At 37.0% G+C, this 20,026-nt stretch overlaps 1 protein-coding gene across 2 annotated transcripts in view; it reads right to left on the reverse strand.

Moving 5' to 3' along the window:
- Napb (NSF attachment protein beta) overlaps positions 1-20,026 on the reverse strand; it is a 45,588-nt gene that overhangs the window by 3,879 nt on the left and 21,683 nt on the right. The window contains exons 3-10 of one of the 2 annotated variants that reach the window (XM_046435267.2): positions 19,066-19,182; positions 17,171-17,217; positions 16,946-17,023; positions 10,057-10,112; positions 9,781-9,865; positions 2,148-2,252; positions 1,115-1,183; positions 669-719 (exon numbers count right to left, since the gene is read on the reverse strand). In XM_046435267.2, coding sequence (XP_046291223.1) covers positions 669-719; positions 1,115-1,183; positions 2,148-2,252; positions 9,781-9,865; positions 10,057-10,112; positions 16,946-17,023; positions 17,171-17,217; positions 19,066-19,182 — 608 coding nt within the window. Of the gene's footprint in view, positions 1-668; positions 720-1,114; positions 1,184-2,147; positions 2,253-9,780; positions 9,866-10,056; positions 10,113-16,945; positions 17,024-17,170; positions 17,218-19,065; positions 19,183-20,026 lie in introns of those variants that run through there. The other variant, XM_058576527.1, reaches the window with a different exon arrangement.

Below are 20,026 nucleotides of genomic sequence, written 5' to 3' on the forward strand. Positions count from 1 at the left end.
GAGAACAGGAAGAAGACAATCATAAAAAAACAAAACATGCCAGGCACAGTGGCACATGACTGTAATCTCAGTGACTCAGCAAACTGAAGCAGGAGGATCACAAGTTCAAAGCCAGCCTGAGCAACTTTGCAAGGCTCAAAACAACTTCATGGGACCCTGTCTCAAAAAATGAAATAAAATAAAAAATAAAGGCTGGGGATGTGGCTCAATGGTAAATCACTCTTGGGTTCAATCTCCAGTACTAAAACAAAACAAAACAAAACAAAAAACTATATTTGTGGTATAAAATACCACAAATATAGAAAACCCAGTACTTGGTTTTTATATTTTCAACTGTACTTTAACTAAATTTACTTTATACTTACTTATAGATGAGATAATTTTCAAAAATAAACATTAAAATAGCCATATAACAGTATGGGACATTTGCCCCTGAAGTAGCCTCAGAGCTATATTAGTTATGAGCATAAGTCAAACAGGACTAAATACTATTGGAATTTCGGCATGGTGCTTGGTTAAAAGACTGTAGGCTGTCTGACTTTGGAAAACACAAATGGAGGTATGTAACTAAAATCACATTTAAATAAAAGTCTAGAACTCACACAATGAAAAAGTTTCTGTAACATAAACCTTCAAAAAATATACCATATTCCAAAGGTAAAACTTACTGCTTCAGTGTAAGCTTCACTGTTCTGTTCTTCATGAGCTTCTAGAAGTTTCTGTAGACATAAAAAAAAAAAAATGAAGAAATTAGGTTGGCTAAGGCCAAAAATGTCCCATTTGTAAATGGATACTTCAACCCAGAAATAGCCGTGGTATCATACTGACGTTGCCAAGCATCTTAAAAAGTTGAAGAAATTTAAGTATAAGAATTATCCAAATTAGGCGTCTAGCTTTTATATTAAAATTTTCACATTGCTTGTTTCAGAACACAGCACTCACATCGTTGAACCTCACGACATCTGAATACCTATTATGAAAAAGCAGGACAATACCAGGCCCCCTTAGCAGATTTATTAACTAAAATTTCATTTTAAAGCCAGTCCCACTTACAGTGTTGCAAAGTTGTTGTTTTTTTTTTTTTTTTTTCCTGTAAAGTTCTGTTATTACTTACTTTCAATAATTTACATTCTCTTGAATCAGTAAATGCTGGAAACATTTCCTCATATTTCTCAAGGGCAAGCTGAGGGAGGAAAAACCACTCATCAGTGTCAGACTTGCTAAACTAGGAAACAAGATTTCAATTTTCTATGTACTTCAGTAAGATTTATCTACAATCCCATTTAAATGTTTAATAAGTTAGACCCAACATCAGAATCAACACAGAAACCTATTTATTTTTGAATTTTCAATTTTAATTGAGAATAAATTTCTAAACTTTTTTTTTTTTTTTAATTAGGCTGCTGTGAAGTCATTATGGTCAAAATATAATTCTCAAAAGGTCACATCCAGGTGTGTGTTCATCCATTCATGGGAGAACACTGTATAAACACCAAATAAACCACATTTAGATTACTGCTTGAGGTTGAAGGACTCTAGAATATTTTTCTCTCAGTGGCTTTAATTCTGCTCTCCAGTGAACAACAAGGCTGCCTGGGTCCTTGCCTTTGTCTTCACTTTGCATTTCTACTTTTTCCAATTTGCATTCCAACTCCATTTCTAAGTTTTCTTTCTTTTTTTTTTTTCTTCTTAAAACAACATTATCTACTTTAATTGTCTCCCTCCTAGTTCCCTAATTCTTTTTAAAAGCAAAATTACTTAAGGAAAACTTTAAGTACTGTTTTGGTAGCTGTTAACCATAAAATTTTTATTACTATTTTTTGGTACAGGGGATTCAACCCAGGGATGCTTAACCACTGAGCCACATCCCCAGCCCTTTTTAAATATTTTATTTGGAGACAAGGTCTCACTGAGTTGCTTAGAGCCTAAGTTGCTGAGAGGCTGGCTGGCTTTGAACTTTCAATCTTCCTGCCTCAGCCTCCTGAGCTGTTGGAATTACAGGTAGGCGCTACTGCACCTGGCCCAAAATTATTATTTTTAATTTGCCCAGTTTAATCTTGCTACTACTAATACTCACATGAAATGACATCAAGAACAACAGAGTACCTGTTCTCAAGGATAAACCATATCAGAAAAAGACTCCTTACCTTGGCATTCAACTCATCTACTATAAAGTGACAGAGAGCTGCTTTAAAGAAGTAATCTTTTGCACTGTACTTCAAGAGAGGATTATCCATAGTATTTGCCCCAACCTAGGCACAGAAAATAAGGTTAGATTTAAAAGTTTTACCTTCTTATATTAAACAAAATAATTCTGTTCATCCATCTATCACTTTTTAGAAAATATTTGTGCATTTTATGTTAGTTTAGCCATGGAATACATTCTTTTAACCCAATGTAAAACAATAAAAAATTTTATTAGACAAGTGCCATCCTGTAAAAAAAAAAGACTCAGAAGACTTCTGCCTCCAGGAAGATGAAGATATATTTTCTCTTATTCTTCCCACTAAGCACAACTAAAAGCAATGGTCATTTTATATAAAACAAATATCTCTGAAAGGTAAACAGAAGACAGCACATCAGCTAGGACCCTTGAGATTAAAGGGAAACACAGCAATGGGTCTTCTGGGTTTTTTATTTCCTGTTATTTCAAATATGGAACTGAGAACCAGTAACCCAGAAATGCCTATAGGTGCAGACCAAAAAAAAAAAAAAAAAAAAGGACAGACAAAAGCCTGCTCCCTCTAGACAAAGGACCAGGAAAGGTTCAAAAGACAATATTTAGACAATAAGCACTCTCTTACAGCCACGAACCACAGAAATGTTATGGCCCCATCCTTACTTATATCACCAAAGGTTGAAGAGGGAGCGTAAATGTCCATTCCTGTACAACTGTATGGAATAGCCCCTAACCCTGCCAGGGTGGTTTGTGAGGCCAAACAGAGAATAGAGATTTTATTCCCACCTTCCACCCCCCACAGAAGCAAAGAAAACCACATGGGGAGACTGGAGTCCACCTGCACCCCACAGGATCAGGGTGCCCTCCAACTGCCCACTGGTGAAGAGGGGTCAGAAGAGGTTTAGTGGAGGGAAAAGACTCCCATTATCATCAAAAAGGCACAACCTCAGTATGGTGCTATTGGAGACCAAGTATTGAATGAGGGATGCTAACAACCTCTGCCCAGGAGGAATGAGGGTCTCCATTCATATATTAATGGAGGCCTCCTGGGGGGCCTAAACTTTTACCTCCACCAACATTACCTCAACCTTCTGCAGGCCAGGAGTGTCAATGAAGGCAAGCTTTTTTTTTTTTTTTCTTTTCTTTTTTTTTTTTTTTTAAGAGAGAGAGAGAGAGAGAGAGAGAGGGAGGGAGGGAGGGAGGGAGGGAAAAAAAATCAAGATAATCCCAGAAGAAAAATTAAGATAATTTGTTGCCAGCTGATGTACCTTAAAACAATGGCAAAGGCTTGTTTTCTCAATAGAAAGGAAGCAATGAAAGAAGGAATCTTAGAACAAGGGGAAGGAATAAAAAACACAGGAAACAAAAATGTAAGTAAATATAATAGCTTTCCTTTTTGAGTTTTCTAAATTATGTTTTATAGTTGAAGCAACAATTCTCTTACTGAAAGATGTGGTTCTAAATATATGCACAGAAAATTCATAAGCCATATATATTGAAGGGGAGAGCAGAAAAACATAAAATGAGGTAAGATTTCTGTATTTCACTGAAACTGATAAGACTGTGGAAATTTATGTAAATATAATGTAATACAGCAACCACTAAAAAGGCTTTTCCAAGAAATATATTCAAAAACACTATAGAAAACAACAACAACAACAACAACAACAACTCCACTCTAACCCACAAGAAGGCAGGAAAAAAAGAACGGAAACAAAAGGAACAAACAAAATCCCCTGGGGGGGGGAACCCCAAAACCAAAATCCCCTAGGACAAATAGAAAGGAAAATATAAAATGGAAGAATTAAGACCCGATATAACAACAATTACATTAAATGTGTATAATCTAAATACACAAACTTAAAGAGAGAAATTAGCAGAGCAGATTTAAAAATGTGACCCAACTATAAGGAACTCAAAAAATTTACATTGATTATAATGACGTAGGTTGAAAAAAGGGTAGAAAAAGTTACGTAAACATTAATTCAGAAAAAAAAAAGAGGACAGAAGTTAGATAAAGTACATTTTACAACAAAGAAAATTACCAGACAGAAAAAAATCATATAACAATAAAAGGGTCAATTTTCAAAGAACAAAATATGCAACACAAAGACTAGAGAACAAAAGATAAATTCACAATGATAGCTGGAGACTTCAACCCCCCCATTCTCAATAATGGGTAGAACTGACATAGTGAGGGACCCCCCTGAAAAACAGAATTCCATAGGATTAAGTGGTTAAAACCTCTCAGGGGAAATGAGAGAATCAAACTAGCTCTCAGCCTTATATGGTTAACAAACACACTAGTAACTTAGAAATTAAATAAAGTCAGCTGGGTGCAGTGGCACAAGCCTGTTATCCCAGCGGCTTGGGAGGCTAACTCAGGAGGACTGTGAGTTCAAAGCCAGCCTCAGCATCAGTGAGGAGCTTAGCAACTTAGTGAGACCCTGTCTCTAAATAAAAACCAAAATAGGGGCTGGGGGATGTGGCTCAGTGATCAAGTGGCCTTGAGTTCAATCTCTAATACCAAAAAAATAAAAAAACAATAATCTCCAAGGCTATGAATTAAGATAATTTACCTGGAGACTGGAAGCTAAAAAGTCACCTCAGCTATTTAGACATTTTTTTGTCTTTTTTTTTTCTTTTTTTAAAGAAAGAGGAGAGGGAGAGAGGGAGAGAGAATTTTTTTTTAAATATTTATTTTTTTAGTTTTTCGGCGGACACAACATCTTTGTTTGCACGTGGTGCTGAGGATCGAACCCGGGCCGCACATATGCCAGGCGAGCGTGCTACCACTTGAGCCACATCCCCAGCCCCAGCTATTTAGACTTATATAGTCATCAGAAATACTTTAAAAAGGATCAGAATCAGACAAAGTCATTAACATCAAACCCAGGGAGAAAGAAAAACAGCCTGCTCTGTTCTACAAATAATACTGAGTACTTTCCCAAGTGATAAGGGGCAAATGTATGTGCAGATTAGTCACTTAAGTTACCTTTACCTTATAATACTCAGTCTCTTGTGTGGAGACTTAAGGTAGTAAAAAAGCATGCAACACATGAAGAAGAATAATGAAGAGTGCAGGCACAACTGAAGTACCAACTTTAAATGTGATGATATCAAGAGACCAAGTTCCTGTTAACCCTGTAGATGCCATAAAAGCTGCACACATTTATCCTTTGCTTGAGCCAACCTAACCTAATAGTCTGGCCAATGTTGTTTTCCTTTTGGATGCAGCAGAAACCTCCAATAAGAAGGCTTGTTCTTGTGACATTGCCTTTGCCTGATTCTTCTGGTAGAGAACACAAGAACCCACCAGGTCAGGGACAGAACTAGACAGAAAATCAGCATGTATCCAGAGTTCAATGATACCCATCAACCAACAAGATCTGACCAATAGTGAGAATAGACTGCCCAGCAACAGTACACCAAAAACACATGGCCAAGACAGACCACACTCTTGAGCCCAGAAACAACCCATAATACATAAAAATGGAAACCACTAAAATGTGTTCTCCAGTCACATGAAATCAAACTACAAATCTACAAGAGAAAAGACTAAAGGAAGATCTCCAAACATTTGGAAATTAAATAAATTATCCATGAGTTAATGAAATCCCAAAGGAAATAAGTAAAAAAAAAAAAAAGAAAAAAAGAGTTGGAGTAAAAAATACAATAATGAATCAATCATGAGACACATTCAAAGCAGTGTTGAAAAGGTATTTGAAATCAGTAAAATGCATACACGACAAAGAGAAGAATCTGGAAACTAAGCATCCACTGAAATGTTCAGGAAAAAATAAACAAAAGAGCAAGATAAATCCAAAGAAAGTATCAGAAAATAATGAAGACAGAAATCAATACATAAAAACAAAACAACAGAGAAAAATCACCAAATTCTACCAAATGTTTAAATAATAATATCAATCCTTTACAAACTCAAAAAACAGAGAACACTAACTTACTCTGACATCAGAATTCCGTTGATTCCAAAACAAAGACATCACAAATAAAGAAAAACTAAAGATCAATATCTTTATGAATATCCTCAATAAAATATTAACAAACTAATTCTTGTAGCTCACGAAAACAATTACTTACCATGGCTATGCAGTAAAGAACTAATGTTGCCCAAAGAGAAGACTGGCATTTGCCTGTAGCTCCTGTGACATTACCTCTAAGCTCTGGAAATGTCTTGCTAAAAATAGTGTCACTGTTAACCTGAGAGATTGAAATAATGTGGTTCAGGCCAACCTAAAAACTCAGGATACCAGATTCAGGTAAACCTCCTTGGTTGACAACAGCCTAAGTGCATTTCTCCCACATCGCTGTCAGGAAAAGTAAGGGCTATCTACACAACTCCACTGGGAGAAGTCAGCTAGAACTGCTATATCTGGAGCTCTCTGGAAACATCCCATGAGATTCTCCTTTAGCAGATTTTAACCTGTATCATTCTGCTGTGATAAACCATAACTGTGATTATAATAGCTTTCAGTGATTTCTTTTTTTTTTAATTTTTAAGTTGTAGATGAACGCAATGTCTTCATTTATTTATTTTTATGTGATGCTGAGGATTGAACCCAGTGCCTCATATGTGCAAGGCAAGCACTTTACCACTGAGCCACAACCCCAGCCCCGCTTTCAGTGATTTCTGAGGCCCTTTAGCAAATTACTGAATTTGAGGGTATTCTTGGGGACACTGAAAAACTTTGCTAAGGAGGATTTGTCCAAGGAATGTGAGTTTGGGTCAACACATGAAAATTACTGTCATATGCCTTATTAATGAAATGAAGGACAAAAGCTGTTGCTTGTCTCAATAAATGCATAAAAGTATTTAAAAAATATAACATCCTCTAATGAGAAAAAAAAGAAAGCTGAACAAACTAGGAATAGAAGAGAACTTCCTCAAAATGATAAACAGCAATTTTTAAAAACCCACATCTAACATCATACCTAATGCTGAAAAACTGAAAACTTTTCCTCTAAGATAAGGAATAAGACAAGAATGACTGCCCTAGTCATTTCTATTAAATATTGCATTGGAGATTACAACCAAGGCAGTTGACAAGACAATGAAATAAAAGGCTTTCAGATTAGGGAGAAAAAGTAAAACATCTGCAGATGAAATGGTCTTATACATAGAAAATACTAAGAGATCCACAGAAACATCTATTGGTGCTGACAAGTCCAGCAAGGCTGCAGGATCCAAGAATGATATGCAAAAATCAATTATATTTCTATACGTTCTACAAAGGAAATTAAGGATGCCATTCCTTTGCAATAGCATCAAAAATATACTTAGGAATATATTTAACTAAGGAAGTGCAAAACTTACACAAAAACATTTTTGAACAAAATTAAAGATCTAATTAAATGGAAAGATGTTCTGTATGGGCAGATTCTTAAGACTTAATAGTTAAAATGACAATACACTGTGAGGGTTAATTTTTTGTTAACTTGAGTACACTACCAGGCACCCAGATATTGGTTAAACTTTATTCTAATATATCAGTGAAGGTGTTTAGATAGGATTAACATTTGAATCAGTACAATGAGTAAGAGAGATTTACCCATTGAAGGCCTGAATAGAATAAAAGCTAATGAGTAAAGGATAATTCATTTTCAATGCCTGACTGCCCGAGAGCAGAGACATTAGTATTATGCATTTGGACTCAGATTTGGACTGGAACTTCTACTATCTGCTTTCCTGGGTCTTCAGCCTCCTGACTACATCTTGGACTTTTCAGCTTCCATCATCATGTGAATCAATTCCTTCAAATTTTCTCTTCTTGGGCTGGGGTTGTGGCTCAGAGTGCTTGTCTAGCATGTGTGAGGCACTGGGTTTGATTCTCAGCACCACATTAAAAAATAAATTAAATAGAGGTATTGTGTTCATCGATAACTACAAATATTAAAAAAAAAATCATCTCTCTCTCCCTTCTTTTTCCTCCATGCATATATATGTGTACAATAGCATAACAATCTTGAGAAAGAAGAATAAAATTATAGGACTGACAGTTCCTGATTTCAAAACTTCCTGTAAAGATACAGTAATCAAAATGAGGTGATACTGGTATAATGGTATACAGATCCCAGAAATAAACTCATAGACTGCTGAAATAATAAAGATGAGAGTTGTAGGACCATTCAATAGCAAAGTCTATTCAACAAATGGTGCTGGTGAGGTGGAATTCCACATGCAAAGGAATGAAGTGAGATGCTTACCTAATATGCATATAAATAAATTAACTAAGAATGGATCAAAAACTTAAACCTAAGTGCTGAAACTATAAAACTTTTACAACAAATCACAGGGCAAAACTTCATACCACTTAATCTGGCAATAATAACCTGACACCAAAATCACAGACAACAAGGGAAAAAAACAGACATATTAGACTTTATGAATACTAAAAATGTGCATCAAAAGATGACTAATTGAGTAAAAATGAAACCCACAGAATGGGAGAAAACATTTGCAAATCACATATCTGATAAGGCATTAATATCCAGAATACATAAAGAACTCCTAAAACTCATTACCATATCAATCCAATCAGAAACTGAAAAAGGACTTTTCCAAAGAGTGAAAATCAACCTACTCAATGAGAGAAAATATTTGTGAATTATATTATCTAATAGGAGTCAATACCCAGAATATACAGAGCTCAAAAAAAGACAACCCAATGAAAAAGTGGGTAAAGGACTTGACTAGATATTTCTATAAATATAACAATGTTCAATAAGCATGCAAAAAAGATGTTCAACATCACTAATCATTAGGGAAATGCAAACAAAACCATAAGGAGACACACTCATTAGGAGAGCTACTGAAAAAAATAAGCACTGGTGATGGTACATTGAAACTGGAATCCTTGTGTTAAGACTGGTGGTAATGTAAAATGGTGCAGCCACTGTTTGAGTTTCCCTAAAGGCTTACCATATAGCCCAGCAATTGTAATTCCATCCCTAGGTATATAACCAAGAGAACTAAAAACATAACCCAGAAAAACTTAACTACAAATGTTCATAGTAATACTCTTCTTTTTTCTTTTTTTGTGGTACTAAGGATTGAATCCAGAGCCTAGCCCATGCCAGGCAAGTGTTCTACCATTGAGTCACATTTCTAGCCCCATGGCAGCACTTTTTTTAACAGACCCAAAGTGGAAACATGGACATATTCCAAATGTTCATCAACTGTTGAGTAAACAAACTATAGAGTATCACTTTCTGTGATAATGATGAAGTATTGACATAGGTTACAACATGGATGAATCTTGAAAACAATATGCCAGGAATCAGTCACAAAAGAACACATGTTGTGAATTCCATGTATATTAAAGGGCAAATCCATAGAGACAGAAAATAGATCACATTTTCCTGGAACTGGGAAGAGACTGGAATAAGGTACTGGGCTGATTTTGGGATTCTAGAATTTAAACAATTGTAATGGTGATAAAACTTGGGAATATACTAAAAACGAATGAATTTTACTTATTTATATATGTGAATGATCTAAGTAAAAAGAAAAATGAAATATAAAGTTTAATTTAAAAAATGATCATGAATGGCTTATACTGAGGAGACATGAGTATTCTCACCTGCTCATAGATCTCGATGGCTTTCTGGTACTGTTCAAGTTGTGCAGCATATGCTGCCACCTTCAGCAGACACTTGTTAGCTGAGCTGAAATCAACAACCAGAGCAGAGTAAATAACAGTCCAAAGGAAAATAACAGTCCAAAGGAAAAATAAAAGATGTGTATGTTTCAACCCTGGTATACTTGCATCCGGTACAAAGACACTAACATAGTATAATAATGATTTATCTTTTTTCACACATAATAAAACCCATATAATATTAAAAAAAACACTTGCCTGTTAGATTCTTCTCCCTTGTAATAATCTGCAGATTGTTCATAATGTGCAATAGCCTGAAAATACATATATTTTACTCACATTTGTAAATTAACTCAAAGAGTTGCATTTTACACTACATCTGTCCCCCCCCCCCCCCCATAAATCAATCTATTCCAGTGGTAAACCTTTCACAATTCAGCCAACTTTATTTAGGGACTGCACACCTCTGTAGGGCTCCTGGCAGAAGAATGCTTTCTATCCATCAAAACCTTTCCTTCTGCCATAGCAAATGCCCAGCTACCCAACTTTTCTAGCCTCCACTGCAGACAGAGGTGGCCATGTGACTAGTTCACTCCAATAAAATAGAAACAGACATGCTGTGGCCACTTTCAAGCTCAAGCCATATATTTTACTTTTTCTGAATCCTTCTCCAGGTCTTTTCCACTTCCATAAGTTAGAATGGCAATCATCAAGTCCAGAATGACACTAAAGTCAGACTTCCTATATTGATATTGGAGTGATATTGAAGAAGGCAGAACTCTGCTTCCTAAATATTCTTAAAGGGCAGAAAATATTCCATCCCTAATGTGCCCATCACTGCCAAACCCACAATAGCTACACCGGATTGCTATTTTGGAAAGATATGAAATTCCATTATACTTTAAGTCTACAGATATTATTGTAGCACAGATTACCCTAATACCATAAAAGTCTTTTTTTCGGGGGGAAGGGGTACTGGGAATTCTCCAGCCCTTTTTATTTATTTACTTTTAAATTTTTGAGATAAGGTTTTGCTAACTTGTAAAGAATCTGTGGTCCTTGTATTTTAGTCTCCTTAGTCACATGAGTCATCTTGAACAACAGTGTGCCTTCAATCTAAAATGTGTGACACTCAATTAACCATCAAGTAGAAAGGAAACAGAGATTCCAAGCCAGAAATCTAGAAGCTCTTATAATACTGTGGCAGAAGATTAAGTGAAATTAAGCAATAAGACAGTTCAGAAGGTAAAACAGGTGTCTATCAGAGCCTGAAATTCTATGCAAAGTCACTGGAAAGAGATACATTATGATGTATGTTGCTGTTTTCAGCGAGGTTTTAGGTGTACAAATCCTGGAAAAAAATTAGCCAGTCTATAGGCAGGTATGAATGGCATCAGAGATAAGGATTTCCTAAGACTGGAAAAAGCAATGACTTCTACATCTCAAATGGCAAGAGGTAAGTATGTACAAGGCTTTAAATCAGGAACCTAGCAATCTTTTTCTGTAATAGATCAGATAATAACTATCTTGGGGTTTGTGAACCAAACAACCTTTGCTGCAATGATTCAGCTCTCCTGTGGCAGCATGACCAGGAACAACATATACATAAGTGTGTGTCTGTGTTCTAAGGAATCTTTATTCATGGACAATGAAATTTCTAATTCACATTATTTTTATGTGTCACAAATGCTTTTCTCCCTCTGATTAAAAAACATAAAAATCATTCTTAACTGTGGGCATATAGAACACAAGTGGTACATTTGCAGATCCCTGTCTTAAATGACAAAGGTTTCCCATTAAGCCTAAAACGGGGAGCAAGCAGCATGCAAAAATCAGATTAAAGGTGTTGCCTTCCCCAAAACTGTATTCATTATTTTGATGGCGTCAAGACAGCTCTTCATGGGTTAAGAAACAGGCATAGGAATAATAAAACAACAAACAAATCAACAGGCTAGGGAATTATGTTAGAATTCCACTTTGGAATAGGGAGCTGACAAGAAGCAAATAGAACTGGCCCATAAAGTCCACAGGCCTCTGCCTTCCTGCAGGAGGTAGTGGCCATGAGCAGAGCAACTCTGAAGTCACGGGAGGTATGTGGCAGGGCCAGCACTATCCTAGTATCTGCATTATGGAGCATTCACCTTGAATAATTTTCAATAATTATGTTTGAGTCTACTGTTTCTGTCATTAACTATGCTAATTAATATGCTCCTGAACAGATTTTCTCAGTGTTATTTATAATAAGAATAATTAGATACAACGGAAGTGGTTAGATATGCTGGGCTATTGGACTATGATTGAAAGTAAGGAGTAGAAAGTATTAAGATGGAAAGTTCTTCATAAAATACTAAGTTTTAAAACAGTTATCAAGCTAGACATGTTGGTGCATGCCTGTAATTCCAGTGACTGGGAAGGCTAACACAGGAAGATCTCAAGTTAAAAGCCAGCCTCAACAGTGGCAAGGCACTAAGCAGCTCAGTGAGACCCTGTCTCTAAATAAAATGCAAAACAGGGCTGGGGATGTGGCTCTGTGGCCGAGTGCCCCTGAGTTCAATTCCTGGTAACTACCCTCCCCCACAAAAAACCGTCACAGTTATCTGGGGAGTGATAATGTCCAAATTATATTGTTTTATTGCGTTCATGTATGAATATGTAATAACAAATCCCATCATTATGTACCAATGCACCAATAAAATATGTGGGGAAAAAAAACCTACAGTTATCAAAGAACAGATACACTGTGATCTTCTTCTTCTTCTTTTTTTTTGAGAGAGAGAGAGAAAATAAAATTTTTAATATTTATTTTTTAGTTTTTTTCGGCGGACACAACATCTTTGTTTGTATGTGGTGCTGAGGATCGAAACTGGGCCACATGCATGCCAGGCGAGCGCGCTACTGCTTGAGCCACATCCCCAGCCCCACTGTGATCTTCTTTTTGCAAGTGTACACTCATACAGAAGTGTCTGGAAGAATATATTCCTTTGGAACACTTCTCAGAGTTATCATGTATACACAAGTGGGATTATCTGGTTGAATATACATCTTCTTCCACTGCAATGTAAGCTCTGTGAGAACAGGTACTGGGGCTATTGCTCAATATTATATCCCTGAGCCTACTATAATGCCTAGCACAAGACAGGTGCTCAATGAATAGATGGTAAGGGAATAAATGCAAATGACATTACAAATAAAGGTGCCTATTAAACTACTGCTAATATTTTGATTAATATGAAGTATCAGAAGAAATTTTTTTTTTTTAAAGAGAGAGTGAGAGAGAGGGAGAGAAATTTTTTTTTTAATATTTATTTTTTAGTATTTGGCGGACACAACATCTTTGTTTGTATGTGGTGCTGAGGATCAAACCCCGGCCGCACGCATGCCAGGCGAGCGTGCTACCGCTTGAGCCACATCCCCAGCCCAGAAGTTTTTCAATAAATATGATTAGTAAAACAAAAACCATCTTAGGCTGGAGGTGAAGCTCAATGGTAAGAGTGTGTGCTTAATTAGTATGCACAAAAGTCTTTTCCCACCCCTCAAGAAAGGCTTTTTAATTGTCTTCATTCTCGGAAGTGTTTAGCATCATTTCCCATTGTAATAAATTGATAAGTCATGCACAACATAACCAAGTCTTTCTTTTTCTTTTTTTTTTTTTTAAAGAGAGAGAGAGAATTTTTTTTTAATATTTTTTTTTTTAGTTTTCGGCGAACACGACATCTTTGTTTGTATGTGGTGCTGAGGATCGAACCCGGGCCGCACGCATGGCAGGCGAGCGCGCTACCGCTTGAGTCACATCACCAGCCCCATAACCAAGTCTTTCTACAAAGAAATACTCTTCCTGGGACAGAGAGGAGAGCTATTTGACTTCCTAGTTCTTATCAGAAATCAATGATAAGGGTTGAGCTGAGTCATATGGAACAGCTGCGTGGTGGTGGTGGTGGCACCACCACCTCGGAAATGTACAAATGTTGGGAATTTGGTTTAACTTAATATTATTAAGTAATGAGAATGGCTGGTACAGCAAAATGTTAGCACTGTAAACTACAACTACATATATTAGTAAAAGAAGACTTTTTTAAATAATGCTAATTAAACTAATTATCAAATTCATAATTTTGACAGAGATTAGACTTGAAAGGAAACATGCATATGCACTGCTTCCACAGAAAAGTTTGAAAGAGGTAACTGTATATAATCTTTGGATATTTACATTTAGTGTGGAACTTTAACATGTATTAAAGCTTACCAGGCACAAATAGATTCTTAAATACTAGAAATCAGTTGTATCTGATAATTTCATGCTTAAGAGTCCACTGTGTGGGTGAATAGCCTTAAGGAGCTATTCTTTCAGAACAAATACTGTCAAACAAGACCTACCATGAACCTGCTGTGTGCTCAGAAGCTGAAAACAGAAATGAGTCATAGTTCCTCTGGATCATTTAAGAGATCACCTAAAGGAAGACTTCTTTATTATGTGGTTCAGTGTTTTACTTTATCAAGTTGAGACAATTGAGTTTATGAAATTTCAAACTTCACTCTCCAATAGCTAAAACTGTGAATGAATCAGTGGACGGACACTGGAAAGAATTAAAAGAGAATAAATTTATTTGTAAAAATTTCATATAAGTTACATTAGGTTAATTGGTTTTAACAGGACAGGTCATATCAGTGAAAGAGGGTGCCACCTACTGGTCAATCCTCAGAGTGGCAGGGACACATAAATTAGTGTAGGTTTTCAGAAGCTGCCAGCACTAATCAGGTTTTTAATTTTTTAATTTATTTTTTAAAGAGGAAAAGAGTATGCCATGGATCACTGTATTCACCCTTAATTTTATGGAGACCATATAGTGAAGTGACTGTCAGACCATGCTCTGGTGGCAGAAATGGCATAATGCCAATGTCCTGGTCTACTAGAGTACTTAAACCAGGAAGTACCCTGCACATTGCATGACCTCGAAAGACTCACTCAACCTCAATAAAGATACTATGCCCATCCCAGACTCTGACCAAAGAAAGACCCTAGCCGTACCAGACATGTCTCTTTCCTGACTCATCATTAATCCTACACCAGGGAACAACTAAGAGCTTGGGTCCAGGCTCCATCACCTTCCTCCAGGATTTGCAGATAACTTTCCAAAGAAGGTTCACACACCAATGCACAGGGTAGCTCTGATGTGATCAAGATCAGAGAGATTTCTCAAGTAAGATGGCAATTACAGGGTAGGGGAGGCTAAAGAATATTATGTAGCAAGTTTTCAACTGAATAACCAAAAGGTGGACGTCAGCATGAAGTCTGAAAAGCAAATGTGAACCACGAGAGTACAACTTCTATACTGCCCCCAGGACTCTTCCCCAGTTTGCTAAGCCAGACACTGGGGCATGGTTTTCATTTAACAAATGTTTATTTAGAGTCTACTATGTCCAGAGTTCTGGGCCCTTTGGACCTAATAGAAAAGCAGAGACAAAACTGTTGATTTAGGCACTTAATCTAGTAAAGGGAAAGATGCAAGCATAAGCAAGCATATGGTAGAGCATGATATAAGCCACACCAGTGCTGCAAAACAAGAGAAAAACTTGAGAGAAATGTGGGCAGTCTGGTTAAGTATTCCTGATGGGCTGGAGTTATAATTCCAAAGAGGTGGTCATGATAATCCTCATAGAAAATGTGATAAATTAACAAAAATTGAAAGGCATGGGGGATGTTAACCACATAGACATGAAGGATATGAGAAGTTAGCCATCAGGACATCTAAGGGAGAGTTGTTCAGGTAGAGGAATCATCACTGCAAAGAGCAGGGGAGGAGAGTAGAGAAAGGAGGTTCCAGAAGGGCATGAGAAGCATAGGTGGGGTGGGAGGAGTAATTCAGCGGGGCCCTGAAGACTACATGCAAGACTCCAGATGTTCCTGAATGAAGAGAGACCCAACCAAAGATTGTAGCCATAGAGAAACAGAATCTGATATACTACTGACAAAGATCACTCTGGTTACTCTGTTGCATGAGGGCTCAAAAATGAGGGGAAGGAGGAAGTAGAAGCAGGAAACTGGTTAGAAGGTTCCTGCAGTGATCAAGTAAAGCTGGGGAACAATAATGCAGTGAGAAGTGCTGAGACTCAAAAGCACTAAAGACAGTGCCCACAGAACTGGCTCATAGGTTGGATGTAGAGTAAGAGAAAGGACAAGATGGCCTTCCATTTAGAGGGAAGCAAGGTGGGGGCAGTAGCACTTTAGATCAAAATCCAATTTCAGATCTGCTAGCTTTGAGATGTTGCTGGACCCAAGTGGAAAAGCTAGCAGCAGGCAGGTGCAGCTGTAAGAGTAAAAGAAATTGAAGTTAAAGTGTAAAAAAACCGGATATTGTAAAGTTTCTAAGCTGCAAAGCCTGAGTTAAAACGTAAAGGACCAGGTATTGTTAAGTTCCTATGCTATACCCCCAAAACCTGAAATTCCTGTAGCTGTTAAAACAATTCCTGGGACTGCCCAGTAAATATTCCCCCTGACCATCTAGTTGTTTAATAACCTAGGACCCTGTGCAGCTTGGCACGTAGGCATCTCAGGGCCTAAACCAATCAGTTTGAATGTACCCCCCCTTCCCGCCCGACCTGTTCCCGCCAATGAATGTGCTAACCAAGTTTGAGAGTTGTTGTTCGATTTTCCTGCGCCTCATGATGATTTGTTCTGATGTATGCAAAGCCCCCGCCCTCCCCAAAAAGTGTACTTAAGCACTGCTTAACCTCTGCTCGGGGCTCTTGGCCACTCTCCTTTCTTGAGTGAGCCTGGAGCCCCAGCGCGCTGGATTGGATCCTCAATAAATCCCCTTTTGCTGTTGCATGAGCCGGTCTCTTGGTGGTCTCTTCCTCCGACATTCGCCGGACCCTTACACAGGTAGGAATCTGTAGTTCGGAGCAAGGTCTGGACTACACATATGATATTCAAGCAGCTATGCTGAGTGAGTGTACAAATAATGGGTAGTTCAATAAATCTAACCAGCTCTTGTGTGTTACATACTCACTCCAGGAAAGCAGTCACACCCATGAAGTCCATAGGAAGCCCTCTGTATACAACTGAAGTCAGCTAGGAGAGGAGGGCTCCTGGCATCCAACTCTCCACTTGCTTCACATCAAGTTATGAGGAGCTATGACCAGTGCTTACCTTCTCAATGTCTACAAGCTCAGTCTCATAGATCTCAGCAATAGTGATGTGATGCTTGGCCGCAATTGTAAACCTTCCCTAGGGGGGAAAAACCAGTGTCACACACATACTTTACCTATTTGAATGCCAATCATTTTGGGAACAGGAAAAAAAAATAAAAAGATACAACTCTAAGCCATCTCAAGGACTCCACCCCACAGCCGCTCAAGCAATGTAATGTCTTACCATGTCTGTGTAAATGTCGATGGCTGCATTTAAGCAGTTGATAGCCTCTGAAGCGTGGGCATTTAAGAAAAACAATGAAAAATCCATTCAGTCAAAGAGGGTTCAGGTGAGCCTGTCTTCTTGGCTGTTATTAGAACGTTAATGAGGTACAATTTGGGGTGAAGGGTGGGCAGGTGAGTTAGTGAGAAGTAAATACTAATCATGCACAAATCTAGATACACCAGCATGGCTTCGTTCCAGGCAGCTACAGTATAACTTAAGGAGGTGTGGCTGGAGTAACAGTGGCTCACAGTTACTCTCAACCTTAAAGTGAGGACTCCATTCAGATGACATACTCTATTACAAAGAAAATAAGACCATAGGGATTGTCACCAAACCGACAAATTATATCTGCTAATAACTAAGTGTAAATGTATTCTTCATTAATATTGTATGGATATATACTAATTTTGGAAGACAGTATCACTTCACAAGAAAGATCATTTCAATAGTTTCTATTCCTCATGGTCTCCAAATCAAAAGCATCTTGAAATGCCTATTCAAACAACTCTTAAGTGAAGTTAAACACTGTGTATAATGCATAAAGATGTTAAATTTTGGTATACTAACATATCTGGAAAAGGAATAAAAAAATCCAATAAATGATAATGCTAATAAATTATATTTTCTAAAACAGCCAAAAAATTTTCCCTCTCACAAAATGGCAGTATTTATACTGCTGGCATGTGATTGGCACCTTCAAGTTTATTGTATTTGATCTGAAAGAGGCAGCAATGTGGAAAAGTTTGACCGAAGAATTAGAAAAGTAAACAACAAAAGTTAAAATTAATTTCCTTTAAGCTATGAAAAAAATATGAACTCACTGTTATATCTTTAAAAATATAGAGAAAGACATTTGTCTATAGTCCCACTCAAACTAAGTATCAGTATTTGATGAACTTTTCTTTCCAGTGTTCTTGGATCCATTTCTATGTGCATGAATGTTTTTCAAATATCTAGGTCATGCAATATTGGATTGGTCTCATTGTGGTTCTTTTTTTTTCCCCCATGTGGTTCTTTAATTAACATGTGAACATTTACCAAGGATTCTTTGACTCAGGAATTTTAATGCCTGCATCATATTCTAAAATATTGATGCACTGTAAGTCTACCACTCTATCCCTACTGTTCATGTGGGCTGTGCCCAGCTTTTCACTTTTGGAAAAAACTAAACTGTGATTAACCTTTACACAAAAGCCCTTGATGTTATCTTATTTCTTTATGACATATTTACAAAAGTTGAAATTTGTATGTTAAATAAGATGGGACTACTGAAAGCAAAAAGGGAGGCTCAAGGCTATCCATGCACATGGGTGGGAGATAAGTCATGAATACTTTTAATTGCTAACTATACAACCTTTACAAAAATTTACCACTTTATCTAATTCCATTCTTTGCTCAAAATAAATACTTTGAAAAACAAACAAAAAAAACACACACCACAAATGAATGCTGTGTGATCAAGAGATGTTTTTATCCAATCTCCTCAAACTATATCTTAAAACTCACTAAATATTAGGAGAAAGGAAACATTAGAATTTCCCTACATGATAAAGAACATATTTTGTAAAATCAAGACAATAGAAGTCTTAGATAAAATTAAAGGTAATTTCCAAACAATTCTCCAAAATACGTAAATGGAACTTAAGAAAACAGTATTGATAACTAAATAGCCAGGATAAATTTAAATTATGTTCTCTTCATAAAAGCCCCCAAATGATTAAATAATAAAAATTTCTAATTGTCAAAATTTCTGTATTATTTCCTGTAGTAGGAATGAAAAGGACACACTGACTTTGATATCGAAGGCAACACTGGCTAGTTAGTTAGGCAGAGAGGGAGATGGGCTGCCTCACCTTGAGGGTCTGCCTTCTTGTAAGCATTCCCAGCGTCCACAAAGCTAGTAGCAGAGTCATGTTTGCTCTGAAGTTGCATATGAAGCTTAGCAGCCTGACAAAACGCATTTCCTGCGGCTAGAGAAGAAAATGCCATAGTTAAAACACAGAAGAAAATACCTCCCTGGCTGGGGATGTGGCTCAACGGTAACGTGTTTGCCTGGCATGTGCAGGGCGCTGGGTTCGATCCTCAGCACCACATAAAAATAAAATAAAGATGTTGTGACCATCTTTATAATAAATATTAAAAAAAAAAAAAAAAAAAAGAAAATACCTCCCCCAGAACTGCCAGATAAGGACCCAGAGAAGGTACATTTTTCTGAATTCCAGTTAGAGGCACACATAAATATGGTCAAGCACTTCAAGTATTTATTAAAAAAAACAACAAAACAAAACAAAAACAAATTAAAAACAAGTCAAAAAGTGAGAGAGTTTCTCCATCTCAGTTTCAGTAGGCTTGCCAAGTGCCTCTGGACAATAAGACTCCAATCTCTGACCTGCCAATCAATGACAATAGCCAAGACCTGGCCTATTCATTTCTATTACAAAATCATAAAATAAATATGGACAAGGGGCTTCCAGTTATAAACAATTAAAAAAAGGAAAACACTGAGACAAAGATTATTTACTCATGTTTCAAAAGATTTAGTTATCATTGTTGAATCTGCTCTACTAGGGAAAGCATGATTAAGAATATTAGTCATAAGTAGTATCCATTGCTAATGCTAAACATGTTTTAAATTTCTTTGTAAGATAAAAATATCCAATTCTGCTAAAGTTTCAGCTGCATCCCTCATTCCAATCCCCTCTTCAGAGGTAAGTACATAATTCTCAGGTGGGTTTCTAAACTTCCATCCTAGGGAAAAGAAGCATACAAACTCTGGAGCCAACCTGCCCACGTTCAGATCTTGCTCTATGTCTC

Source organism: Marmota monax, unplaced genomic scaffold (assembly GCF_021218885.2).
Source record: "Marmota monax isolate L192 unplaced genomic scaffold, Marmota_monax_Labrador192_F-V1.1 WCK01_AAM20220418_F8-fsc00005, whole genome shotgun sequence".
Lineage (NCBI taxonomy): Eukaryota > Metazoa > Chordata > Mammalia > Rodentia > Sciuridae > Marmota > Marmota monax.